This window comes from Falco cherrug, chromosome 1, assembly GCF_023634085.1.
Source record: "Falco cherrug isolate bFalChe1 chromosome 1, bFalChe1.pri, whole genome shotgun sequence".
NCBI lineage: Eukaryota > Metazoa > Chordata > Aves > Falconiformes > Falconidae > Falco > Falco cherrug.
The window spans coordinates 104,216,383-104,240,872 of record NC_073697.1 but is presented as its reverse complement, the minus strand read 5'-3'; the positions used below and the strand labels follow the sequence as shown (position 1 = coordinate 104,240,872).

At 49.4% G+C, this 24,490-nt stretch overlaps 1 protein-coding gene across 1 annotated transcript in view; it reads right to left on the bottom strand.

Moving 5' to 3' along the window:
• Positions 1 to 862: 862 nt before the first annotated feature.
• Positions 863 to 24,490, bottom strand: part of CASTOR2 (cytosolic arginine sensor for mTORC1 subunit 2) — a 124,208-nt gene continuing 100,580 nt past the window's right edge. The window contains exons 3-9 of the mRNA XM_005439818.4: positions 12,047 to 12,240; positions 10,478 to 10,610; positions 9,083 to 9,206; positions 8,384 to 8,494; positions 6,932 to 7,014; positions 5,472 to 5,566; positions 863 to 1,538 (exon numbers count right to left, since the gene is read on the bottom strand). Of these exons, the coding sequence (XP_005439875.1) occupies positions 1,473 to 1,538; positions 5,472 to 5,566; positions 6,932 to 7,014; positions 8,384 to 8,494; positions 9,083 to 9,206; positions 10,478 to 10,610; positions 12,047 to 12,240 (806 nt within the window). The 3' untranslated portion in view covers positions 863 to 1,472. The remainder of the gene's footprint in view (positions 1,539 to 5,471; positions 5,567 to 6,931; positions 7,015 to 8,383; positions 8,495 to 9,082; positions 9,207 to 10,477; positions 10,611 to 12,046; positions 12,241 to 24,490) is intronic.

The following is a 24,490-nucleotide window of genomic DNA, read 5'->3' as shown; positions in this document are numbered from 1 at the left end:
AGACGGCTTCTCCTTTCCAAGCCCTGGCCGCACGCTCACAGCACAGTGCAGCCCGCCAGGACCCGCGACTCGGGTGACGCTTGCTCTCCCGGCTCCAGTCCCTGCTGCCCTTCCCGGGGCTGGGAGCAGCCACGGGTGCAACTCGGAGGCAGATGCCATCATGGGCCTCAACTGCTGCTGGCTTGCGGCTTTGATGCAAGCCAGGAGCAAACATATGAGCCACCTCACGGGAAAAGCCCACGTCCCCCTCCTGCGACCAGAAGGAAACACCTGGCGTTTGATGCATCTTCAGCACCATTCTGCTTTCAAAGGGCTGCCCACTGAACCCAGTGGGAAAGCCCTCAAGAAGCCACCTGGCAGCAGTTTCCACTCTGGTGATGAAGGAGCTGATGAAAAACTGCTAGAGGGTCCCAGAAGGGCTTGGGCACCCTCCTGGCCCTGGTGGCAACAACCTGCTGCGGCTCTTTGCCAAGGTGGCCCGGGATGTGCACGAGCAGCTACCCAGGGACCTTGGGCAACCCTTTGTATCCTTGTGAGTGGGCACAAAGTGGATGGGAAAAAGCCTGAGGGGACAGGAGAAAAGATGCCTCCCTCCTCTTCTGGCCCTGGGGGACAAGGGCTTGGCAATGGCTTCAGTGTGGGGGTGAGGGGACAGCAGCTGCCCCGGAGCAGGGAGCATGGCAGGAGGGCACTGGGGGCAGTGGGAGGGTGACTGGGGAAAACTGAGCGAAAACAGCCAAGTCTCAACGCAGACACAAGTCCTGGTGACACCACCTGCCAGGCGGTGGGCCAAAGCCACGCTCCCCCCGCCCAGTCCTTCTCAGAGCAGTCAGGCTTTGACAGCAGGGAGAAAGGGAAAAGGTGAAAATTCAGACAACTGGGTATTTTCCCCTTTTCTAACGCCAAACCGTTTTGTGAGGGGGAACAGAACCCAATCCCCGTCCTATCCCGACATGGGCAATGACAGACAGTCCTCAGAAAGTCTGATGCGAGGAGACAAGCCAGCACTATGTGACGTCTTTTCTGTTTAATTCCACATTTCATTTCGCTGATGGCTGCCAGGGTTCTCTCTGAGCCAGTGGCCCGTCCGTCCCAGTCCTGTCGCGGAGCTCTCGGCCGTGCCACCGCGCTCAGGGGGAGACAGGGCTCCCCAGGCAGCTCCTTCCACACCGAGAACACGGGCAGGTTACGCTTCGATTTGGAGCTGAACGTCAGGAAAACCGTCTGAACTCCCCTTCCTCCTGCCCCTCATTCATAAATTTAATAAAATAACAATAATAATAATAATAATTAAAACGAAGGCTTATTGGAGCTGTTTCTGCTCAACTTTCCACAGTCTCTTTTCATGTCACTCTCTGGAATCAGATTTTTCAAGAAATACTGTGAGAAAAAAAAGAATAATAATAATAATAATTATAATAATAATAATAATTATAATAATAAAAAGCATCTGGAACCAGCTCAGAAGATTTCTAATGCTTTTCAGCTTGACTGACTTGGAGTGCATTGACCACACCGTTTATATTTTCTTCAGGTACCTGCAAGAAAACAAAAAGAAAGGTCACGCTCTAGCCAAAGCCAGGCAGGGACGACAAGGAAAGGACAGGCAGGAGCCAGAGCCAGAACAGTCCCAAGGAGCCAGGTACGTCGCTGCTGGACACCTGACCTCCACCGAGAACGGACTCCATCTATGAGAGACACCCTCCAGTTCAAAAGTGCTAACCCCCAGCACCCCTGCAAGCAGCACTCTGAGTCAGAGCTGGCTGGTTTGCTGTCTGTATGGTGGGTGCTGATGGGGAGGCAACTGGTTTGGGCTTTTCCTTTCCTTCTCCTCTTCTTCTCCCCTCCCTTCCTTTTGTTGGCAATGCCTTTGTACACCAGGAGCTCGCTCATGCAAGGCTGATGGGTTTAGGTGGCTGCCTCAGGGCTCCATGAAACTCTCCAGGGCATCCTACAGGTTTGGGACCCACAAATGTGGGTGGGGAGACCGTGTTGGGTGACAGGAGAACATAGCCATCAGAAGAAGACAACTGCCAGTTTGCTTGTGGTGGGGCATCCCAGATAGTGCAGTGTACCACCTGAGCTTTCTTATCCAGCCTTGTGACGAGACTTAACCATAGAAGTCCACATACAAAATTCTTAGTGGGTTATTAAATTATTATCTTTTCACACTTCCTGCAAGAAAAATACTCTTGTAACAGAGATGCAAAAGATCTCAGAGCGACTCTCATCAGTAGAAAAGACTATCACAGGTTACATCGGACAGAAAAGAGGTGTCCGACCATTGCATAAACTCAAAGATGACACTCAGGGGACAGGCAGCTAACAGCTCTCGGAAAGTGGAAGGGGGTCTGAGAGAAAAAAAAAGCTGCTGCAAGAAGCCAAAACAATTCACGTTCAGTGAGTTGAAGAAGGGACTGTCTCCTCTGCGAGGTGTTTGAGTCACTGGCCAGGAGTACGGTACCTGGATTCACTGGATGCCCCTCCAGAGCTCAAACAGTGGAAATACAACTGGACTGTGATTTTCTGCAAAGCTTTTAACAAAACTGAGGAAAAAACCCCAGGAGAAATACACAAGAAAAATGTTCAATTTTCCAATGGAAAGATGGAATAGGAGCGGCTGACTCTGATGAAATGTGAACAAAAGTCAGCTGGGAAAGGAAGAAAATAATCTTAAAACAACCATACAGGAAATTCTTCTGGGTTAGAAAGAAAACCCCAGCAAACCTCCACCGCACGGAACAGGACTTTGGACAGGACTCTCCGCTGCCTCCTCTCCATCCTTTTTTGCCAGTACAGTGAACACTGCAGTGGGAGAAGCCGTGTGACTGCCTCTCCAGAAGATAATAAGGAAAGACATAGGAATCAATTTTGCAAAACACATTTTCTTAGTGCAGCACAGGTGCAGAAGGCAGCAGAACCGGCCAGCCCTGGCCAGCTGGCTGTGACCTGCACGGACCCACCTCCTCCCTTAAACACCCACTGCAAAATGCTTGACTCTTAACGTCAAGGAAATGCTATCAACCATACCACGAACGTTTGGGCTGGATTTGCTCCAGGACAGATGTGTGAACAGTTCTGATTTGTAGGTCACATCCTAGTTTGCCACCAGTGGAGAAGTCCTACCCCTCCCAAAAGACCCCTACCCCAGGGCAGCCGTGCAACACGTTCACTTGGCAGCCAGAGGGTGGATCAAAGCATCCACCATGAAGGGACAAGCAAAGCTCCGAACTACATCCCAGACATAGCTTTGGCCTCGCTAGATGCAAAATTCTGGGGAAGAAGAGCAAGACAGCCCTGAGCATGAGGCAGCGAGAGCAGAGCACCTGGAAAAGGGACTCTTCTCACTTGCTTTCTCTAGAGGGAGCTGGAAACCGTAGCTCTGTCCACCCAACCTTCTGTCACCCAGGGGACACACCAGAGACCTGGAGGGTCTGATCTTGGCACTGTCTCCCAAAGGGATTTCTTCTCATGCACAGGTCCTGATTTCCTCGGCAAACTTCTACAGCTACCCGAAGACCCGAGTATTAACACCCAGATCAAATACAAAATTAAGCAACAACAAAAACCTTAAGATGCACAGGAGAAAGAAGATCAGGTCAAACGGAACAACAAGCTTTGTCAAGCACTCAAGACTGCTGACAACAAGTACTGAACAGCTTTAAATAAATAAAGGGAGGATGTAGAGAAAGGATTCAAGGTGCACTTAGAGCTTGACAAATGTCACTAGAGGTCAAGGTGTCTCGGTAGCAAAGTTAGGAAAAACAGGACGAAATCTAGGTCAGGGTCTTGGCCAACAAAACCACCCTACAGCCAGCAAACACACAGCCCAGCCCCCGTGCCTGGAGCAACGTCAAGCCAAGGAGGGCTCGGAATGCACCTTCCGCACGGTGGAGAGGTTTGACAGCTAGAATAGCCACTGTCCAGATGAAAAGGTTTTTAAAACCGTACAAAAAAACAACCCCAGCAAGTAGCAAGCAAAATACTAAAACACTGATTTGAGTAAGGAAGACTTGCAGACCTTAGTGCACGGCCCAAATAACACCCTGCCAGCTGCTGGGGGGCTAGGATCTGCTGGGCTCACATGCGGCAGGATGAGACGCTTTTAAAAGGTGGAGCTGCCTGCAGAGTCATCACAATCGTTTGGCACAAGTTTTAAGTGAAATATCTATTTTAACTGACCGGGTTTAGTGCTCTAGATATTGCTTGACAACTGGAAGCACTCTACACCTTGTGCTCTGCACAGAAAGCATGCACCTGGGGCCACAGCAACAGGCAGGAATGCGAGGCAAAGCTAACAGTATTGATTTTAAAATGGTGTTTTATTGGCTTATCTTATCAGCACAGTTAATATTAAAAAAAATAAGACAAACATATATAACACTTTGACCTTTGCTATCTGGAATAATATTTACTTTTACTCTTTACACACATGACCTATAGGCTGCAAATGGTTTACACCAACTGTGAAAACCCAAAGTAATTAGCTGAAAAAAACCCCTGACTTGAACTCACTGGAGCTTTTACAGGTCAAAAGCAGGGCCTGAGCACTGAATTTACGGTGATGGAAGGAGAAGCGTCATGCAATAAAGGGCATGTTTAAGAAACAAACCCAAAAAGCACAAAGCAGCCGAGGTTTGTTAGCTTTGTTAGCCCGTGGGCTACTGACTCCCTCCCTCAGGACTTGGGGAATGGGCTCCAAGTGAAATGCCGTTCTGTTTATGGCTACAGGCATAGCGATTTTCCTTTTTCAGGGAAATTCCTCATTTTTCAGGGTGTCCTACACAGCCAAAGGAAGAGCAGAGGTAGGCCCAGAAGGTAAAATATCAGCCAGTACAAAAGAGAAGAGAACCCTGCACAAACAGTGAGACCCTCATGCTGCAACTGCTGGTGGGCACTCAGGAGAACAAACATGGCAACACCCTTCCCTGCTCCAAAATCACCTTCCCTTCTTGTGCTGACAGTGACGGCTGTTTTATCAGAGGCGTACACCACGAGGAGGAGGATGCGGGGCCAGAAGAGCTGATCAGGACTCTCAGATGGGTCTCAACATGCAAAAGTTAGGGCTGTGCAGGTACCAAGAGATGAAAGCAGGGGTCTGCTCCAGGGAGACTCTCCACAAGGTTCCCCCCACACACAGGCAACACCTCCTGAGCCTTGAGCCATCAGCTACACTTCCAGGAAACCAGAGAGGGTTTATGGCTGTTTCTAATAAAAGCTGGTGATGCAGTGGAAGAGACTGCCTGTCGCGAAGGTCTTTAAGGACCCAGACCAGGCTTTTGCAGGAGTGACACCCCCTGACCCAGCTTTGCCCAGGGTAGGGCTGGGCTTAGTTCAGGAGCCTCTGATCCCAGGGCCAGGACAACCAGGAGGCTGGAGAGAAGCTCTCCAGGTGAGCAATGTTCTCATAATGGAGTTTTCTCCCAGGGAAAAGAACTCCCCTATTCCAAAGAAGCTGTCTTGATACTCACCAATGCGTGATCAAACTTAAAAGTACTGATGTAGTAGGCTGGGATGTCAGCTGCGGCCAAAGGCTCAGAAATCTGAGCGACAATTCCACATTCATCTGTGTGGGAGATAAAAAAAATCAATCATTGTGTGAATGGCACCTGTCAGTCTCACAGAACTCCTGGGTCTCACCAGCTCTGTGCCTACACAGGGAGGAGTTTCTCTGCACAAACTCCTATCAGAAGGGATCTCTGTAGCAAAACATGCTCTTTCTCAGGGAATCAGGCTCTTTGGGCCACCACAATACATTGCACATTTGATTTTACTGCCATCTTTTTGCAGCAGACACACGTAAACTCCCCAAAGGCACAAAACATTAGAACTGGAATGATTTTCAAAGATCCAAAGAAAGGCAATTTATGATGTTCGTAAAGGAAGCACCAAAACCCGTCTCATACATCCTTAACCTCCATTTTTCTCTAGCTGTTGCTATCAAACACTGCATCTCTTGAGAGAGGAGATGCTGACCTGCTGGTCGGGCTGGACACATGGCTCCTAGACCACCACCGACCACAGCCCCCGAGACAGGATTTATATAGTTCCTCTGTCCCATTCATCGCAGATCAATGGTACGTTGCTTCTGGAGCAAACATATTTAAACATCACATATTTAGAGGACTGCTGTCCCACCAGTGACACACACTGTGCCATTTCTACATATTTTGCCTCTAAGATGCATGAAGTGCATGAAAACTTCCTTCTGGCTACTTTTAGTGGTCTGGTGTGGAAGTTGCAATTAAATATAAAAATTGGCCAAACACTTTTCAGAAATGTTCTGGAAGCCTGTATTTCCTAACTGTTTCACAGACCATGGGAAGGAGCCGTGCTTTCTGAAGATCAGGCCTCTGTTGCCATATTCAGATCAGACTCCTTGAAGTTACAGGGGACATAGAAGTAACCACGACACTTTGCAGACACGAAGCATTTGCTCTGTGCTACCTAGGTCCGATATTCTTCTAGGTGGAGAAACCACTTGCAGGACTGGATGTGGAACAGTTCTATGAACAGGGCTCCCATTTGGACCACTATAAATCTGGACTAAATCTACCAAAGCCACAGAGTTGCCCAAAGACTGCACTGGAGTGCCTTCTGGCCACTGAGTTCAGTAACCTACAATGCACTCCCATGCCATCTTTTTGTCCAATTTTTCTCTTTAAACAGAGCCCTAGGAGCTACCTGCAAAGTCCAGCAGATGAACGCAATTCCGATGAAGCTGTCAAGTATGTAGCACTTTTAAAAGCACATTTAGAAGTCTGACTTATTAGGTAGGAGTCACACTCCTCCTGTTTGAAAATCTCAGCTTGCAAAGTCGTGTTAAGCTGCTGGCTCTTACAAAGCCTCAGATGGATTTTTCCATCATCCTTGAAGGCCCTAAGGCGAGTGACTACCTGTGCACCAACTGATCCCCCAAATGTTTACCTACCGAAGCCAAGAGGCTGCCCACCAATCCGCACCATCTTCCAGAGTTCTCCAGATGCACTTGTAAACAACAAATTATTAGGAAATCTGTAAAAGGAAAAGAACACCAAACGCAGCAATTAAAACACAGCAGTGTGTCCGATTCTGCCTGCGGGGCTGCTGCTGTTCCTGTATCCCTGTGCTGTTTGAAGCCAACAATAGCAGCAGCAGCAGCTCGGTGAAACGGAGAAAACTCGAGGCAAGTGGGACAGATGCACCTGCCTGCCCCTCCAGATGTCCTGTGGCAAATCAGCACCTGATGCTGGTAGCATGCACAGGCACCCAGAGGGCACGGAAAAAGGTTTCTATGAAACAGGCTGTGCCCCAGCTTTATAAATGTCAGGATTGTTACTCTGAAGGGTTGATGTGAGCTGCATTCAGAAACACCGAGGGACAGAACGTGTTTCCGTACCTACCCTCTTAACCAGGCGAATGGGGACCACTGGTTTTGTGTCTGAGCATCAGCAGTGCTTTTTTCCATACCATCCCTGGGATGTCCCCGGGATCCCCACAGAGATCCTCATTTCGTAGCGGGGGAAAGAGACCAGTGGCTAAGAGACTTGCCCAACGTTAAGCAGGCAGCCTGGGACAGAGAAGGAACTGGCTGCCCAGGTTCCCCAAGCACCAGGCTGCTGCTCCAGTCCTCTAGCTTCTCCTGAAGGCAGACAGGTTTATTCCAATTAAAGTCGAAGAAACTTTCAAGGGGGCAATTAATAGTTTGCAAAACGAGTCCCTAGGGCAGGCAAGAAGCAAAGCTAACACTGCACTGTGTGTCAATAGCAAATCTATGCATTGCATCTCAGCGCAGCACCCTGTCTAGCCCCCAGACCTCAGAGACCTCTGTGATGTGAAGCTGCAGAAGTAGACACAGACGGAACAGGCTGGTATTTGCTCCCTAGCTGACTTTCTCCTTGCCAGATAAACGAGCCATGGGCTCCTGCTGCACAGGGATGACTCAGTACATTATCATCACAACAAGATTCTGCACCAAGCCCAGCCATGTGTAAAAGCAAAGCGGGAGGACAGCATCACTGATGTCCCCACCCTGCTTTTGGCTTTTAGCAGCAAAATTTCAACTTACGTACACCAGACTTTTTGGGGTTTTGCTATTAAAAGCACAACGGAATAAAAATGGCAAAATCACTTTGCTCCAGTGTTCCTCCTTCAGAAGTGAGATAACCCTATGTTACATTGGCTACCGATTTCACTGAGGGCTCGGACAAACAAGCCCAAAGTTCAAGAGCTAGAATTAACATGCCAGACTTCACTCAGAAAAGTGACAGGGTGTACAGGCACGTGACACACACACAATGAGGCTTCCAAGAATTAACATGGAGGAGCTTCAGTTCCTTCCTGCTCCTTTGAGAACATCCCAGTTCTTTTTTGGGGTCCAGGGGACCCTAAGACCAAAACTCACCTCTGCTGTGTCTGGACATCCATGACCAAGGAGATGTAACCCTCAATGAGAGAAAAGGAGAAAAAGCGAATATGTCCCGAGTCTTCATTGCCCACCACCGAGTCTTTTACTCTGAAGAAATAGAAAAGAACAGCGTTAACTGTGGCTAGAAAAGCAAAGGAAGATTTTTAAAGCAGATAAAGCCAGTGAAATCAGAAATGTTCATACGCTGACTTACAGAAATGGCACCAAGTCCTGATATGTTATACTGCTTTTGGGTTTTTGGATTTTGCAGGGGGGAAAAAATGCCAATCCCCACAATTGACAAAACTCTCCCACCTTTGCCCCAGGGTCCTCTCACAGGTGAGCTGTGGGCCAGGAGGCACAGGCACCGAGGGGCAGCAGCACAGCCAGCTGTACATCCTCTGGTCATATGTGGACACTCAGCACATCATCACATTGCTACCCTTCAGTTAAATCTGAAGAGGTTCATCTTTACAAAGCCAGCAGGTGTCTTGGCACACCCCCAACCTCCTATTTGGTTTCCACCTGTCAGCACAACCCTCTTGAGCCTGTGAAACCTCCCTCCCTAAGTGCAGGGCACTGCAGCAGCATAAGGCCACAGCAGATCTCTGGGCATCGTGCAGAAGCAATGTGAATTGCTGCCTCTGGACGCCAGCCACACCTCCCCCAAAAGCCTGTCTCCCTGCCGGGACTTACCCATTGGAGTAAAACATGACATCCATTAGGAGTGTAGCAACAGTGGGAAGGGTATCTGGATCCAGGCTGGTGACGCAGAACATATTACTTGGACTGGAAAGGGGATGAATGACGGGCCTCTGAACTGAAAGAGACAGACACACACAGCGATGAAGCCACGTCTGCAGCAGGTTCGCGTCCCACCTGATGTGTTATCCACACACCTGCAGCGGCTGCAGAGAGCGCCGCCAGTGCCTGTAAGAAAGCTGGTCACCGTTGAAGCCCTGCTGGCTCTCAGACAGGGACTGAAGAGCCTGGGGACAACCTGCTCTTGTGGTGGTCTCCCCAGGGTACGAGGCACAGGTCAGCTCTCTGCTTGGAGGGGCTTTCAGGTCATCGTGTGCATCCACATGAGGCAAGGGGCAAGCTAAAGGAGGTGCCAACACAAACTGGAACGCAGAAATAAATTCAGGCTTCCACCGTTTAAAAGGCAGGACTATGGAAGGCACCTCTCTGGCTGTGGTTACTGGCAATGCACCCTCTTTCCCCGCCTTTCTGGGGGCCTATTTTGCTGTAGCTACAAAAATTAAAACCCAAAAGCTTGACAAACATGTAGCCAGCAGCTGAGAAGCAGCTGGTATTCAGGCACGCAACTATTAAACAGAGCAACACCACAAATTGCATACCTGTACCTAATCAATGTGTGTTTCACTGTGCCCTTCCTTCACACTTTTTGTATGAGGCTCATTTTTTTTAAACAAGATAATTTATAGCTATCGAGTAACGAGGCTGAGTGGCACTTCGCAATAACTGATCCCTGCTTTGTTCGGTTATGGGTACAAAATTACACACAGGTGTGTAGGTAAACATATGGACTTAAGTTGTTCCTTTTGCTAATTGTGCCCTTTGCTTGATACTTGCTCCTCTAGACTGGAAAGATCTTGAGGTTCCGTACAGCCCTGGGCTCACTGTGGCCTTGATCCTGGCTGGTACTGAAGTGTGAAAGTTGAACCACCATATTCTCTGTGAATCAATCACTGCAATTCTACAACGAGCTTTTATATAAGCTACTTTCCTTTGAAATGTTGAAACATGGAAATACAGGCTACAGACAATGTTATTTTTGCAACTGAAATTAACTGTACTTTGACCTTCTGTCCTACAAAAGGCATGTCTCCTCTAGAGATGGGAAGCTAGCAATACAAGGCTCAAATTCAAAGCTCGTCAGCATCGCTCAGAAAGTTAAGCACCTACTCAAATCGTTGCTTGAACTGGGACAGACTCAGGCATGAGTTAAAGACAGTTTATTATTTTACAACAGGATAAATATCCACCAAAACGCTTAAGGAAGGTAGGAGGCAGACTGTCATCCCCATGTGCCAGGGACACCAACGCCAAGCCCACGCTGGTCCTTACCTAGTTTTGGTTTGACAAATCCATTCGTTATCCCAAGGTCGTCGGCAGCAACTGTCTCCCCGTTCACCACTCGGAGGATGGTGAACTCAGCAGCCAGTGTGTGCATCACGAAGGGCAGGTCTCGCTCACGTACCTGAAGGTGACAACAGGATTAGCTCATGATGGTATCCACCAGAAGGCAAAGTACGCTGCAGGGGAGGTTACGTACTCTCAGGGCACAGAAAAGCGGACACATCACTCCTGCTTGAGCCAGCAGACGTGTAAGCACAGGTGTCTAGAGAAGCACACTTGGTGGTATCACTGCAAGTATCACTAGGATTAAGCACCACAGTGCTTTTAAGACTGTGGAAAGAGCGTGGAGACGATCAAGAGGGAGATGTTTCACCTCTTTTCCCTTCCAGAACTCAGCACTGCCTGTTCTTCAGCCTTGTTTCCTAAGGAAACGAAGCTTACGTGGCTGTGCCCCACGTACGTGCACACACGTGTGTGAGACAGAAAATCTCTCTGTCTGCCCCCAAAACAACTTTGGAGCCTCTTGGCCATCATCAGCCAACCTGACAGCAGACACCGTGTTCCTCTAACTTGCAGAAAACCAATGTCTGAGTCATGGTGGATGTATTGGGTTTGCGTGGCAAGGTTTTGGTGGGGGGGGCTACAGGGGTGGCCTCTGCGAGGAGCTGCCAGAAGCTTCCCCCGTGCCCGACGGAGCCGATGCCAGCCGGCTGCCAGCCCCACGGAGGCCGTGACCCGTGGGCAGCGGTGCTGGGGCAGCCCCTGGCAGGGCCCGTGGCCCATGGGGAGAGGAGCCCGGGCTGGGGCAGGGCTGGGGCAGGGCTGGGGACCCCCCGGGGCAGCTCCTGAGGGACGCTCCCGTGGGAAGGGCTCCCGTGGGAGCAGGGGGCGCAGGGCTGGCTCCCGGGGCAGGGACCCCACGCTGGAGCGGGGCAGCGTGCGGGGGATGGGGCGGCAGAGACGGCGTGTGAGGGGCTGACCCCAGCCCCATTCCCCGGGAAGAGACAGAGAAATCAGGAATTAGGTTAAGCCTGGGAAGAAGGGAGGGCTGGGAGGAAGGTGTTTTTTCTGATTTGAATGGTAATAAATTAAACTAATTTTCCCCAAGGCGAGTCTGTTTTGCCCGTGATGGTAATTGCTGAGTGATCTCCCCGTTCTTATCCCAGCCCACGGGCCTTTCCTTGTGTTTCCTCCCCCCTGTCCAGCTGAGGACGGGGGTGATAGAGTGGCTTTGGTGGGCACCCACCTCCAGCCAGGGTCAACCCACCACAGCAGGAAATGCTGCCAGTGCCTCCACTACGGGAGAGACCGCAGCGTGGGCCAGCACTCCCGTTCCACACCTGATAACCCATACCAACACATCCTCCTCCCATGGGAAAAGCTCCTGAGGTGTCACTGAGCCTAACTACCAGGCACAGAGCTCTGGGGAAAGCAGACTCTGGTAATTCCACTGCTGCTCCAACAACTTGTTCCCAGGAATGTCATTAAAACTGCCCAACTGAACCTTCATCCTGTGGCAGGTAGGTAACGCCACCTGGTCCTCTCATGCCCTCTTACCAGGATGAAATCCGTCTGATAGGTGGAGAGCATGAACACCGAGATGTTTTGGTCAGCTAGTGGTGCTATTACTGACTTGGCAATTTTGGTCACTCCGATGGGCTGGGAGCCGGAGAAGCCACCTCCACCAGACACCACGTTGAGGGCAAGCCATGTCGCATCAGCCACGCTCAAGTGTTCCGAGGAAGGGAGCTCTGCAAAGAGACAGGGGGGGAGGACAGAGGTTTGGTTTAGAGGCAGAGAGTGCCAGGTCCACCAGCTGGTCCGTATGTGGTTAGCACAGACCTCAGAGCAAGGAATGAGATGAGCCCACTTATCCGGCCAAGCTCCTGGGCTTCCCACACTGCTGCACAGGCTGGTACTGTGCCGACCGTGCCGCTTTTTAGATATCCCGATCGCATCAACTTCCACTGCGGGATTCACACAGATTTTCAAGGACAAAATTGGGAACTACATGAGCCTCAGCAATTCACTCGGATGCTGTGACCAGCACTGCTGACTTCCCCATGCAGAAACAGCCTGAGGTCTTTGACTTAACTCGAATCCCTTCTATCACACAATTTCTCCAAAGAGTTTACTCCAGCTTTTCTGGTCTCTTTTGCTCCCTTTTTCCTGCTCTAAACCCACATTTTCTTCTCATGGACTTGAGATGCAGGTTGCCAGAGCGGCCTGGGGACTAGCCCAAGGCTTTGGAGACGCAGAGCAGGTACCCTATGCATTGGCAGGCTGCTGTCTCCATCTCTAAAGCAGAAGACAAGAGCTACACAGCTCTGTCAGGGATAGATGTTGTAACATACATATGAGAAATTACAAGCTGATCACACACTAAGATCATGGGAATCTTTTTAAGAATAACCCCAGTTCCATTCCATTTGCTTCTAAGTCTATGGTCGTTCAGTAGTAAAAATCTGCAGCTAAACCACTTAATACAAATTATTAACTGTTTTAAAGAAACTTTAATATATTAACAGCCCGTAAAACCAGACATGGACTCTGGAAAGAAGGCATAAACTTCTCTAAGACTCCCCGGACTTTGATTTGGCAAATTATAGAAACAACCAGTTCAGGTCCAGATCCAGACTTACAAATGCGTAAACCCGGTTAAATCTACGTGGCGTAAGGAGCCTGCCCTCAGATGCAGATCCAGCCAGCAAAGCCACGGCAGAGGTCTCAGCAGAAACCTACACACTTTGCTTAGAGGTTAGATGCAGCCCAGTGGTTTGAAAGCATAAATCCCAGTATTGCTGCTCTTGCAGACAGCACCCTGGCACCGCAGGCACATCACTTCATGCCTCCATACCCACGTTTCCTACTCTGTCCACCCACTCCTGGCTCCTCCACACAGTATCCCTTTCCTTCTCCTTCAGCAAGACCTTTGGAAGCTGTTTCTGTACCGATCCAGACACCATGTAATAAATCCATAACCTCACACCCCCTGAATCCCCAGGCACCACTGCTGTGAGACAATGACAGCGCTGAAAACCCAAAATGAACTGAATAACAAATACTGTTCATTTTGCTCTCCTCAATAACCTCAATTGTGTGTGGCATGAAAATAACCCTGAGCAAACACACTGCAAACAGTGGGGACACTGAGGGTTCTGCTTCTGCATTTTGATGTTTAGCTTCATAGGCCAATGTTTCTTTTTTACTGAATAATCAGAGCTTACATGGAATGAAAACTAGACACCAGGGAGAGGGGGTAAGTTTGTGCATTAATCAACAGCATGTTACCTCAGAGAGACCACTGCCAAGTTGCTCGGAGAAAATTATTGCAACAAAATACCATTTTCTGATCAGACAGTCCTTTGCATGAGAAAATCACCCCCAAAACAAAGCTTACTACATCAACTGGCATGGAAAAGCAAGGGCTCAAAACAACTGCTGCTGATCTAATAAGCTGCTGACGTCTTTTTTTCCTTTATTCCCACCTCTGCTCCTTGCCTGTGAAATAAATAAGAAGGAGGAGGGGGAAAAAAAAAAAAAAGAAAAAAAAGATGTGTTCCTTCTTTGGACGTGCATTTGGTCCCTGGCAGCACAGAGCGGGCAGGCGCAGGCGAGGCCACCTGCACGTCAGTGGTATTTACACTTCCATTTCCCGCATCCCAAAGCCATTAAAGCAGCCAGGCAACTCAATCACAGAAAGGTCAAGTGACACCTTTCCTCTCTGCAAACTCATCCCCAAAAGCCGCCAGCAGCGTGGCTGCCCCAGTAACTGCACCAGCTGCGCAGGATGCACAGGCTGCCCCGCGTGCTCCGGGGTCCTGTGCTCGCTGCCCTGTCCCATGTGCCCAAGCCCGCTAATGACTCGTTACCAGCAGCGAGAAGAGATCACAACTCCTTTCTCCCTCTATGAACAGAGTAGATGATATTCCTGCTTTGTACAGACGGCATGGGCCTGGCTGCAGTTCATTAAGTACCAGTTGAAATACTGGTTTGGGTCAGGAATGAGATGAAGATGCAGTATTTCACGGTGGACGGAGGCATTATCGCGTTTCCCTTCGGCAGTAGTGGTGCTAGAGGAGCTGCCCCAAGAAGACCTCGTCAACCTCTTCCTCTAGGGGCAGGGAGGCTGATTTGCCCATCGCATTTGTAATTACTGGAAAGTGTTGATCACATTTGGTTTTCTGTGTTTAACAGGTCCTATGAGGTGTGACAGGGGCCATTGTATTTGCTTAAGTAACCTGCTCCTCATAATTCAATTAGCTTTGCGAAAAATATACAGAAAGTGACTGAAATACCAATTTTGGACACTGTTTCCACTAGGCAGCCAGATGGAAAAGTACAGCCCAAATTTTAATGAAACAAACCCAGGCTACAGGCTCAACCGATTCATCTAAATAGCATCAAATGAGCCACATGGGAAGGTGTTTTGCCCAGGAAACTGTTAAATGTAGAAAACCCAAGGAGAGCTGACAACACCAGACATAACGTTAACGCAGACTCAGTGAGGCAGAATAAGGTAATAAATAAAAAGCAAGATGAGGAATCACCTGGGTTTCAGCACCAACCCACCGAACTCACCATCTCCGGCACTTCCCCCTCCAGGAAAGCAGAGCGCCCGACCCCCCCAGCCTCAGCCCTGCAGCATCCCTGTCCCCACAGAGATCTCCGTGGGCTATGAACTGCAACTGGTTTATCAGGTCACTCCTGCTTCTGATGACAAGGGACATACCTCTGGCTGAGGAGGACCTCTAAGGGGTCAGAGATTTGGGCTTTGTGTATTATAATCAGGGTCCCTTGTTTTGACTCGCATGGGGGTGAAGCCTTCAGCTTTTCGTGGGTTTGCCGTGACACTTTGCGGACCTGCTGCATGGCTGGTGGGCTCCGATGGTACCGCTTGCCCTTGGCACAGCGGTGTTCTCTCCTCCCAAATTCTCCCTGCCGCATGAGATCTGCAGTGCCATCAAGCAGACAGACAGATGCCATGTGGGACGCTGCACCACCCAAGGGAGGTATTAAACAAACGCCAAGTCCCTGCTCAAACCAAACCCAACAGACACACGTCAAGTAAGGCTTAGGGCGTGAGTTACACCACTTAGTCACATCACAGGTGATTTAGAAGGTCAGAGGTCTGCCCGGGGCCTCACTGCCCCATTTGGCAGGTACAGTTGAAGGTAGCCTCCATGGCACACGTCATCCTGGAACACGAGGTGGTGAGTATCATATCGGCCATAATTGGCTCCTGAGCTCAAATAATCAATACCACTTCCAGTGAGGACAACAAACATTGGCCAAAACCCAAATAAGGATTGAATTGCTGCCACCAGAGCGCTACAAAACGCTGCAAGTACTGCGAGCTGGTGCTCCACGTGGCATTCTTAAAATACCTTTAAGAGGATGCCGGCCAGATGATGAGCTTCCAGCTCACAGATCTTTGCAAGCAGCCGAGGTGGTCACAGAAAGCAGGGAAGGAAAAGCTCCTGTGTACAGCCCTGGCTGAAGAGCCAGCCCAATGGTGGGGTCTGTACAACGGTGGGAAAACAACAACTTTCCACCCTGGGGATCCCTCAGTCTCCTGCACAGACCCCTCAGCCTCGGGTACAGCAGGAGGCAAAGCACTGGGAGAGAATCCTACCCCCCTGGAAGAGCCCTGGAAAATGCGCAAAATGCTCTGGAAAAGTGCCATCAGGATTTTTGTCCCCCTTTCAGTACTTAATTTAAACGGGTTCAAATTTCTTATAAAAGGGTTATAGTTAAGGGGGGGGGCGGGGGGAAACTGGCAGATGCACAGCTCTGTAGCAGAAATGCATCTCACCTACCCACACTGCTATCTGGATCGGTGCGTGCCAAGCCCTGCCAGCCAGTGACTTACCCCTTCCTCCAGAAGGACACCCTTCTCTGTAGACCTTGTTCCCCTTGATGACATCTATTAGCTTTCAAGTGAAACTGTGGATGGACAATGGATTAATTGTAGTGCTTGGTCAGAAATGATGGCACTCAGCTGGTTTGTTTCTTCGGTGTGGTATGCCAGATCATCTCCTAAGCTCTTACCTTCGCTCAGTACACGATTTTTTGCATTATAGCACAGTACTCTGGGTGATGTGCTACTCTTTGATTTGTTCTGGTATTCCGAATGAACCGATTGCTCGCTCAATTCATTATTATAGGACTTACGTTTACAGCCACGGCTAACTCCAAACGTTAAAAAATAATTAAATTTTAAAATACTGTGGAGTTTTTGACCAGCCTTCTGGCTTTAGATCCCTTACACTGTACTTATTTCACCTTTTATAGCCTCCCTCTGCAAAAATGACAGCTAGACTCTTGCATTTATTAAAAAGATAGAGAAAAAGGCTCCTGCAATAGCAGGACTCCAGTGGTCAGGCATTAAAAATAAAAGCGCTGCCAACTGCAAAATTCATGATAAATAGGGAGAGCTGTCGCCAATGCCTCTATGTGGCAGCACAGTTTATGTATATATATTTTTAATAGGATTTTTATGTTTATTAAAGGGCTCTCTTCCCACTGCCCAGTGGAAGCTTTTCATTGCTCTGCAGTTTTAAAATCCCATCTTATAATGAAGTGAGGGATTATCTCAGGTTGTAAAACCTGCTCCAAAGCCTGGGTGTCTTTCTGACTTGGCTGTTGGCTCCATCACGAGCCGCCGAGGAGGGGCTGGAGGGGCAGCGGGTGCTGCAGCTGGGTGCTGCTAAGAAGCGCCGGCAGCAGCCCAAGCCAGAAGGGGTGCATGGGGAGCTGGGGTGCCCAAGGCAGGTCTCCGTCACCGCCTGGTGTGGTTTCCCTGACATCTAATCAGGTGCGTGTGTTTGAACCAGAGGTCTCCACTCAGAAATCGTTTTAGGAACTTTTTCTCCTTGAAGTCACTGTGGGAACTGGCCACGTGAGCTCAGAACCTGGAGGGGAGAACGGGAGGGCTACAACCACCTGAGCCTCGTTTCTTCTGAGACATTAGGCTACATAAACATCCCTTTAATGTTAGGAAATGGAGCACTTCGTTTCACTTCCAGAAAGCCTCACGAAAGGGGCTAAAGCAGGGTAAAGATGCCATCTATCAGTTTCTATAGCGTGCTAAAACCCAGCAAGAGCCCTGAAGCTGGTCCAGCGCCCAGCTTTGTGTGTCCCAGCCCCCACTACTCCAGAGGCACGAGGATTATTCCTGCAGGATGCCCCGTTTCTTGTTTCACTCTGATGCAAGGACAAGCCCAAGTGATCCAGCACTGCCCTTCCCCCACAGGGACCCCACCAGGGCAGCAAAAACATCTCTGGGATGTTACAATGCAAATCATAACCTTTCAGAGGATGCAAATACCCTTTCTTTTTGCCTCCAAACACACACGCTGCCAGCTTCACACTCAATAACCAGAAGCAAAGACTTTTGCTGCCACACAAATTCTAAGCCAGCCCCACAGGCAGTCTGCAGCGCGGTGCGAGACAGCTGCCGGGCAGAAAGTCCTTGGTGTCAGGTTGATTCAAGTGCCACAGAGCACTCCCACAGCAAGGACTTATCTAAGCACAATAGCCAGGCAAGATGAAAGCACACCGCTTGGCTTCGCGCTGGGAAACGTGATGATTAGGTCCAAAAAGTTAATGCTTTTGTGCATAAGAGAAGGAAAAAAATCCCACGGCTCTGATTCAGCTGAAACCATCTCGCACGCCAACGAGCTCAAGCTTGTCCTGAGAAGAGGTTGTCCCACTCACAATGAAGCGGCTCTTGCAATTTTTTCCATTTATGCTAATGGTTTGGTCAGCTGCCACCCTCTCCAGAGCGCAGTACCAGGGGTGGTCAGAGAACAGTTCGGGTTGGAAGGGACCTTTAAAGGTCACCCAGTCCAAGCCCCCTGCCATGGGCAGGGACATCTCCAGCTAGATTAGAGCCCCATCCAGCCCACCCGTGAATGTTTCTGGGAATGGGGCATTTACCAGCTCTCTGAGCAACCTGTGCCAGTGGTGGAGCCAGAAGGCACCAGCCCTGCGAGGAGAGCAGTGCCTCCAGCACCGCATCTCTGCCCCGTGGCACGTGCTCTGGCTCAGCCTCAGAGGGATGAGCAGTCAGGGAGACACCTCATCCAGCGGCACATCAGGAATTTTTAAAGTGCTGAATGTTCATTAGATACCAAGTACTACCAGCAAATGGGATGGCAGGTTTCTCCAGGATCACAGCAGACCATCAAACTTCAGGTTTTGTCTTTTTTATCGCTTCTTTGCGCATCCCAAACTTGCTCCTGATGGAGATGCCTGGGCACCTCTGCAGGGCTGGATCCACAGCCGGGGAACCTCACCATCTCTAACTGTGTTTTTGACATTTTCTCCTAACAGAGCATGCAAAACCCAAGGTTTTTTTATTCCAAACTCCCTCAACAGGGAAGCTGTGAAACCTGTCATCTCATTTTCCTATTTAGGTATTAACCCACTCACGAAACTGTCAAAAGAACATTGTTAGGTTCATAAACTCAAACACTCTGCCGTGAGGAAATGACAGCTTGACATTTTATATATTTAACCTCAATGTTTCTTGTGCCTCAGTTTCCTATCGATAAAGGGGGTTCATAAAAAACCTATTTCCTCTAAATCTTGCTCTCAAGAAACAGCTGACCTGTTTAGCTCATGTTTATATACATCTCACAACTGAAGCATTTCGCAGTTAATGCAAAAATCAGCACTAGGCAGACAAGCAGCATGGAAAATTCCTGCCCAAAGAGGGAGTATGGCGAAGACTGAAGTGTCTGAGAACAGGATGAGAATGGAAGGAACTGAGAAGTTTTGCTCTGGCCTCCCTGAGCATCTTTTCTTCGTCATGGCTGAGTTCATGCTAGTGCTGTTCTAGGGATATTAAGGTAGGTTTAAAAGGCAAAGGTCTCTCAATTTCCACTATCAAGACCATAAAAGACAGCCAAAGAGATAATCAGAGGGAAAGAAAGCAAAAGAAAACAAGAAGGAAGCGAACAAGAAAGCACTCAAGGGAAAAACAAGCACCCAAGAGCCTGGCAGAGCCTTGCTTCCTGGGCTCTGAGCAGCCGGCGCTCACACAGCACCCAGTATGGACCAGCCCTCCCCAAATCCAAACCCAGGAGTGCTCCCAAAGTAATGTCGAGCGATGCAGCCACCTTCCTTCACTTCTCACATGACACTTATCTCATACTGGTCCTTGGCTGCTGTTACAGATTTTCTTTCAATTACGGATTAGCTAAATCTAAAGGCTATTTATGGGTTTACATTAGAATGGGCAAACATACTCAGCGCAATTTTCTCATCTTTTCCTGACAATTCAATTCAAACTCTACCCAGCGTAATAACAAGTTTGAATATCAAACTAGTCATGTGAATAGGACAAATTACATACACAGGGAATTAAACACAGTGGCCCCAGGTCCCATGTCCATCTGATGGAAACTACTGTTACTGCTCACAAGCAAGGGAGCTCTCCAAGCACTTCACTGGAGGGAAATGATAAACACATTCATCCCACCTTTATTTTATAAAAACCGGGAAACTCAAAAACCTGCTTCCAAGAGCACTGAGGTCATCGGGGCATTTCTTCAGGCCCCACTCTCACAAAGAGAAATAGCTCCTAACTAGACACATCAAGTGATTTAATACTGAGTATTTCCAGCCACCTTGGCAGCTACCAGAGAGACCATGTCAGCTCAGCCATCCCTACTGAAGCTCCACTGGCCCTGTAAACAATTTGCAGGGGCATGTGAGTATTTTGAATTTTCAAAACAGCTGGGAACTTTTTACCTGGAGTACCTCCTTCTTCTAACCAGCCCCACTCACCATCCCATACAACACGACCATTTCTGCAGGTGCTACAGTCAAGCAGCTCTCTACCAAGAGCCGTGTGAGATGTTTGCAGGGAAGGGAGGGTACCCTGCTGTGCAGGTTCTCCATTGTTAGGTATCTGCCCACGTACCTGCATGAAGTAGGAAAGTCTGACAGTGCTGGAGACATCATACTCGAAGATGGAGAAGTCTGTGTATTTTTACCATTTACAGCACAGTTCCACAAAGACAACCCCAGCACAGCCTCCACGCCCCGGGATGATTCTGCTTCTCCTTCCCACCTGGGAACACGTGCATCCCTTTCCCAGCAGATGCCAAACGGATCCTCACCTCTGCTGACAGGGACACAGCCTATACGGAATTTGAGGACTGAGACGAGGTAGACACAGAGGGGTGGCACCTTCCTAGAAAGCTGCCTAGCTAGTCTGTTAAAAGCAGCAGAAGTGGCCACGCATTTACACTTGTTTCAGAGCTTGAGAAGGAGTATGTGCTAATTAAAATTATTCTTTCTGCTCAGCACGTCCTCAGCTGCATTTGTGCAGAGCAGAGATGACGCCATGTGGCTGACTGATCTATTTACACCTCTGGAGTCCCCTGCTCATCCCCATCCCTGTTTCCCAATTAAGGGTGCAGACAGGAATTTGGGCTGGTTCCAGCAATCAACTATGCCTGGCACACCACTGGGACTGAAGAGACAAACCAGTGACTTTTACCCAATGTAAGCTGTTCAGGATCTCTCCGCTGCCTGAAAACAAGCAAGCAGAGGAACCTGAAAAACCTATTCCCAGGGAAGAGCTAAAATAAAGTGCATATTGTTGCTGGGGCTTGCGGTGAATGCAAAAAGCCAGCAAAAGCAAGGTTAAAACTGCTGCTTTTTCTGACTTTAAGTAGCAAAGGTGAGAAGCATGCTGCGTTCAGAAACACACTGTGCAGCCTCTGGGTCTCTGGCCTGGGCACGCTTGGTGCTCCCAGGAGCAATCGGGTGGCAGAGCAATGCACAGGCACCTGAGCACCCACCCGGTCCAGCCCAGCACTGCTGCTTACCTGGGGTTCTGCCAAAACATCGCCCAGCAATACTCACCGGCTCCAGCTGTGAGCCCACGTACCCCCACCATAACAAAAGTACCCTTATATTTGTAAAGACATCTCCCGAACTCTTTAAAAGAGAAGGCACAGCTGAGAGCTTGTGAACAATGTAATTCAAAGACAACGATGGCACTGCAGACAGGTAACAAAGCTTCTAGAAGATGCGCCTTTGCTGGCTCCCCAGCTGGGGTCCCTGAAACACCAGTGGCTGCAGGAGTGATTTTAACACTTTTGCAGGGATGGGGCTGTGTCTCTGCACCTCAGGCCTCCCTCGGCATGGGCTACATTTCTGCCACTTGCCGGGCATACAGATCTGGAAAGCAGAGCCAGAAATCCAAAGCAGCTGACCTCCGAGGTGATGAAGACGAAGCGCAGGGGATGAAGCTCTCCCACTACACTCTGCCTTGCTGGTTTTCACCTAAAAGATGTAGATGCTGGCAGATGCCCTTCCAAGGTGGAGGTGTGGGTCTGTGCCCGTGGACGAGGTGTTTGCACTCGCTTAGAGCTGGAGCTGCCTCTGGCAGGCATTCCTCCAGCAGAACACAGCTCCCTTGTACAGCTGTGCTCCCGGATTTGGTAACTATCCAAATTGCCACCGAACAGCAAGCAAATATTTGCACAAGTTCGTGGAAGTTTTTTACGGAAGAAAGGAGCAATGATATTTCAAAGATGAATACAGTATGCTGCAGGTAGGAAGATTTTTGTAATTGAAAATATACGCAGAGGAGCCCACATAACGCTAACTTTCATCAATATTCAGAAAAATAAGTTAAATGTTTATTCTTATTCCCACTGCTTATTTCTTTTTTAAATATGGGGGAATTAGAGTACATATCAATTACATGTTGGAAAACACAAAACTGTTTGCTGATCTCCCACAGCATTTGAGTATGAGCCAGCAGTGTGCCCAGGTGGCCAAGGAGGCCAGTAGCATCCTGGCTGGTATCTGAGATAGCGCGGCCAGTAGGACCAGAGCAGTGATTGTCCCCTGTACTCGGCACTGGTGAGAGTAGTGTGGTGGTGCCCCAAATCCTGGATTCAGTTTTGGGTCCCTCACTCCAAGACAGACACTGAGGGGCTGGAGCAGACGCAGAGAAGGGCAACAGAGCTGGGGAAGGGGCTGGAGCACAAGTCTGACCAGGAGCGGCTGGGGGTGTTCAGCCTGGAGAAAAAGAGGCTCAGGGGGGACCTCACTCTCTACAAGTACCTGAAAGAGGTTGTAGCGAGGTGGGGTCAGTCTCTTCTCCCAAGTAACAAGCGATAGGATGACAGAAAATGGCCTCAAGTTGCGCCAGAGGAGGTTTAGATTGGGTAGTAGGAAAAAAATTCTTCACCAGAAGGGTTATGAACATTGGAACAGGCTGCCCAGGGAAGTGCCTGAGTCACCACCCCTGGAGGTATCTAAAAGACATATGGATGTGGCACTTAGGGACACGGTTTAGTGGTGGACTTGGCAGAGCTGAGTTAACAGTTTGACTCTATGATCTTAAAGGTCTTTCTCAACCTAAACGAGTCTACGATTCTATGATTGCAGCACTGGTGTTTTCTGGAGCAGCTAGCTCTCAAGTGAACGCTCTTCTGGCTGCAGCACAGCATCCCTCTTCCAGATTTTTTTATTCCGATTGCCCAGCTGGCTGCTGGCTTGGGGTAAGTAAAGCTGCAGGCTGTTTCACAGGTGCCCCATCCCTGCCAGACAGAGCCAGACTACCTGCAGGGATGCTGGGGCAGTGGCAAGGGCTGCAGCATTGTAGATGGATGCTGAGAGTCCATCACAGTGGTCTGGCCCCAGCAGACAGGGCTTACCTGCGTTCCTCTGCCACTAGCCTGTGAGGTGACCTTGAGCACATCACATCCTCTCCTCTACTTGTGTCTCTCACATTAAGAATTTGGTTGCTGAAGCTCCCTCTTGCAATACACAGGTGAAATACTGGCACCACAGAGCACTGCGGTTCCTGGATGTTAACAGTAAAAGCACCAAAAATAAGTTCAGGAGATGTGACTTGGCCACCCATCTTGGTGCATTTAAAGGAAGCAGATGCCCTTTATTTGTCTCTGGGTGTTTTCATTTCATGCAGTTTTCCCCAAGACACCTGTGTCCACAGCACCATGGCACTCAGAGGCATCCCCAGCAGTGTCTGTGACACTAAGGTGAGGGGTCCCCATGCCTCCTCTTTCCCTCTGAAGGAGAAAAACCAGCAACAGCTGCAGAAATCCAAGCAGTTGCTTTTTTCTTCCCCCATTAGGCTCCAACCTAAAACCAAAACAAGTGACTCCTTTGGTCTGCATCTGGAGAGCAGCTGGATCCCCTTGCATTAGTGAAAGGCCAGGATTTCCCAGGGGGGAAAAGAATGTGTTTGCAATGCAAGCTCCCTTTGCAGGAGGGAGATCTCCAGCCACGTGAAGCACAATTTTCCTTTAAAATTAGCAAATATTCCTCCCAGTCTCAGCTTCCCCATCACCAAGCAAAGAATTAGCATCCCTGTGTCAACTTGACAGAAAGTTGAACTTGACAAGCGCCAAGTGCTGCACTGCAGCCTTCCGGGCGCTGCAGACAGAGGCCACAAACACTGCCTGAGGTCTGCTTGTCCCACACTAACCACGTCCCCAAGCAGTGACAGGTTCTGCTGCACACCTACCAGACCTGCCGCAGCCCAAGCTGCTGCACCAGAAGCAACCAGCAGAACTCTCTGAAGACTCACCGAGTTCATGTGCCCATCCCTCCTCCCTCCCTGGCTCAGTATTTAGTACCTGACGAGTGTACACGCTGGGCTTTGCAGGGATTTTGCTGCTACAATCATTTTTCCCTGGCTTCACGGAAGTCCCCAAGGCTGACTGTAGTCCTTCACCTGAGCCTGAAACAAAGGCTGTGGCGAGAAGAAAAGCCCAGTGAAGCTGTGCCCCCGGCAGGTACATGAGATCTCTGTTCCTGGATGCTGCTGCAGTCTTGTGTGCATCCTGGGTCATGTCTGGGTCCAGAGCCACAGACAGGGCTAAGGCAACAAAACGAATGAGAAAGGTCATTTCTAATGTTCAAGCGGGTCTCTGATGGACAGTGCTCCAGCGGGGCTCTGCAAGGCAAAACTTTTACATCACAATGTCAAGCTCTCGAACTTTT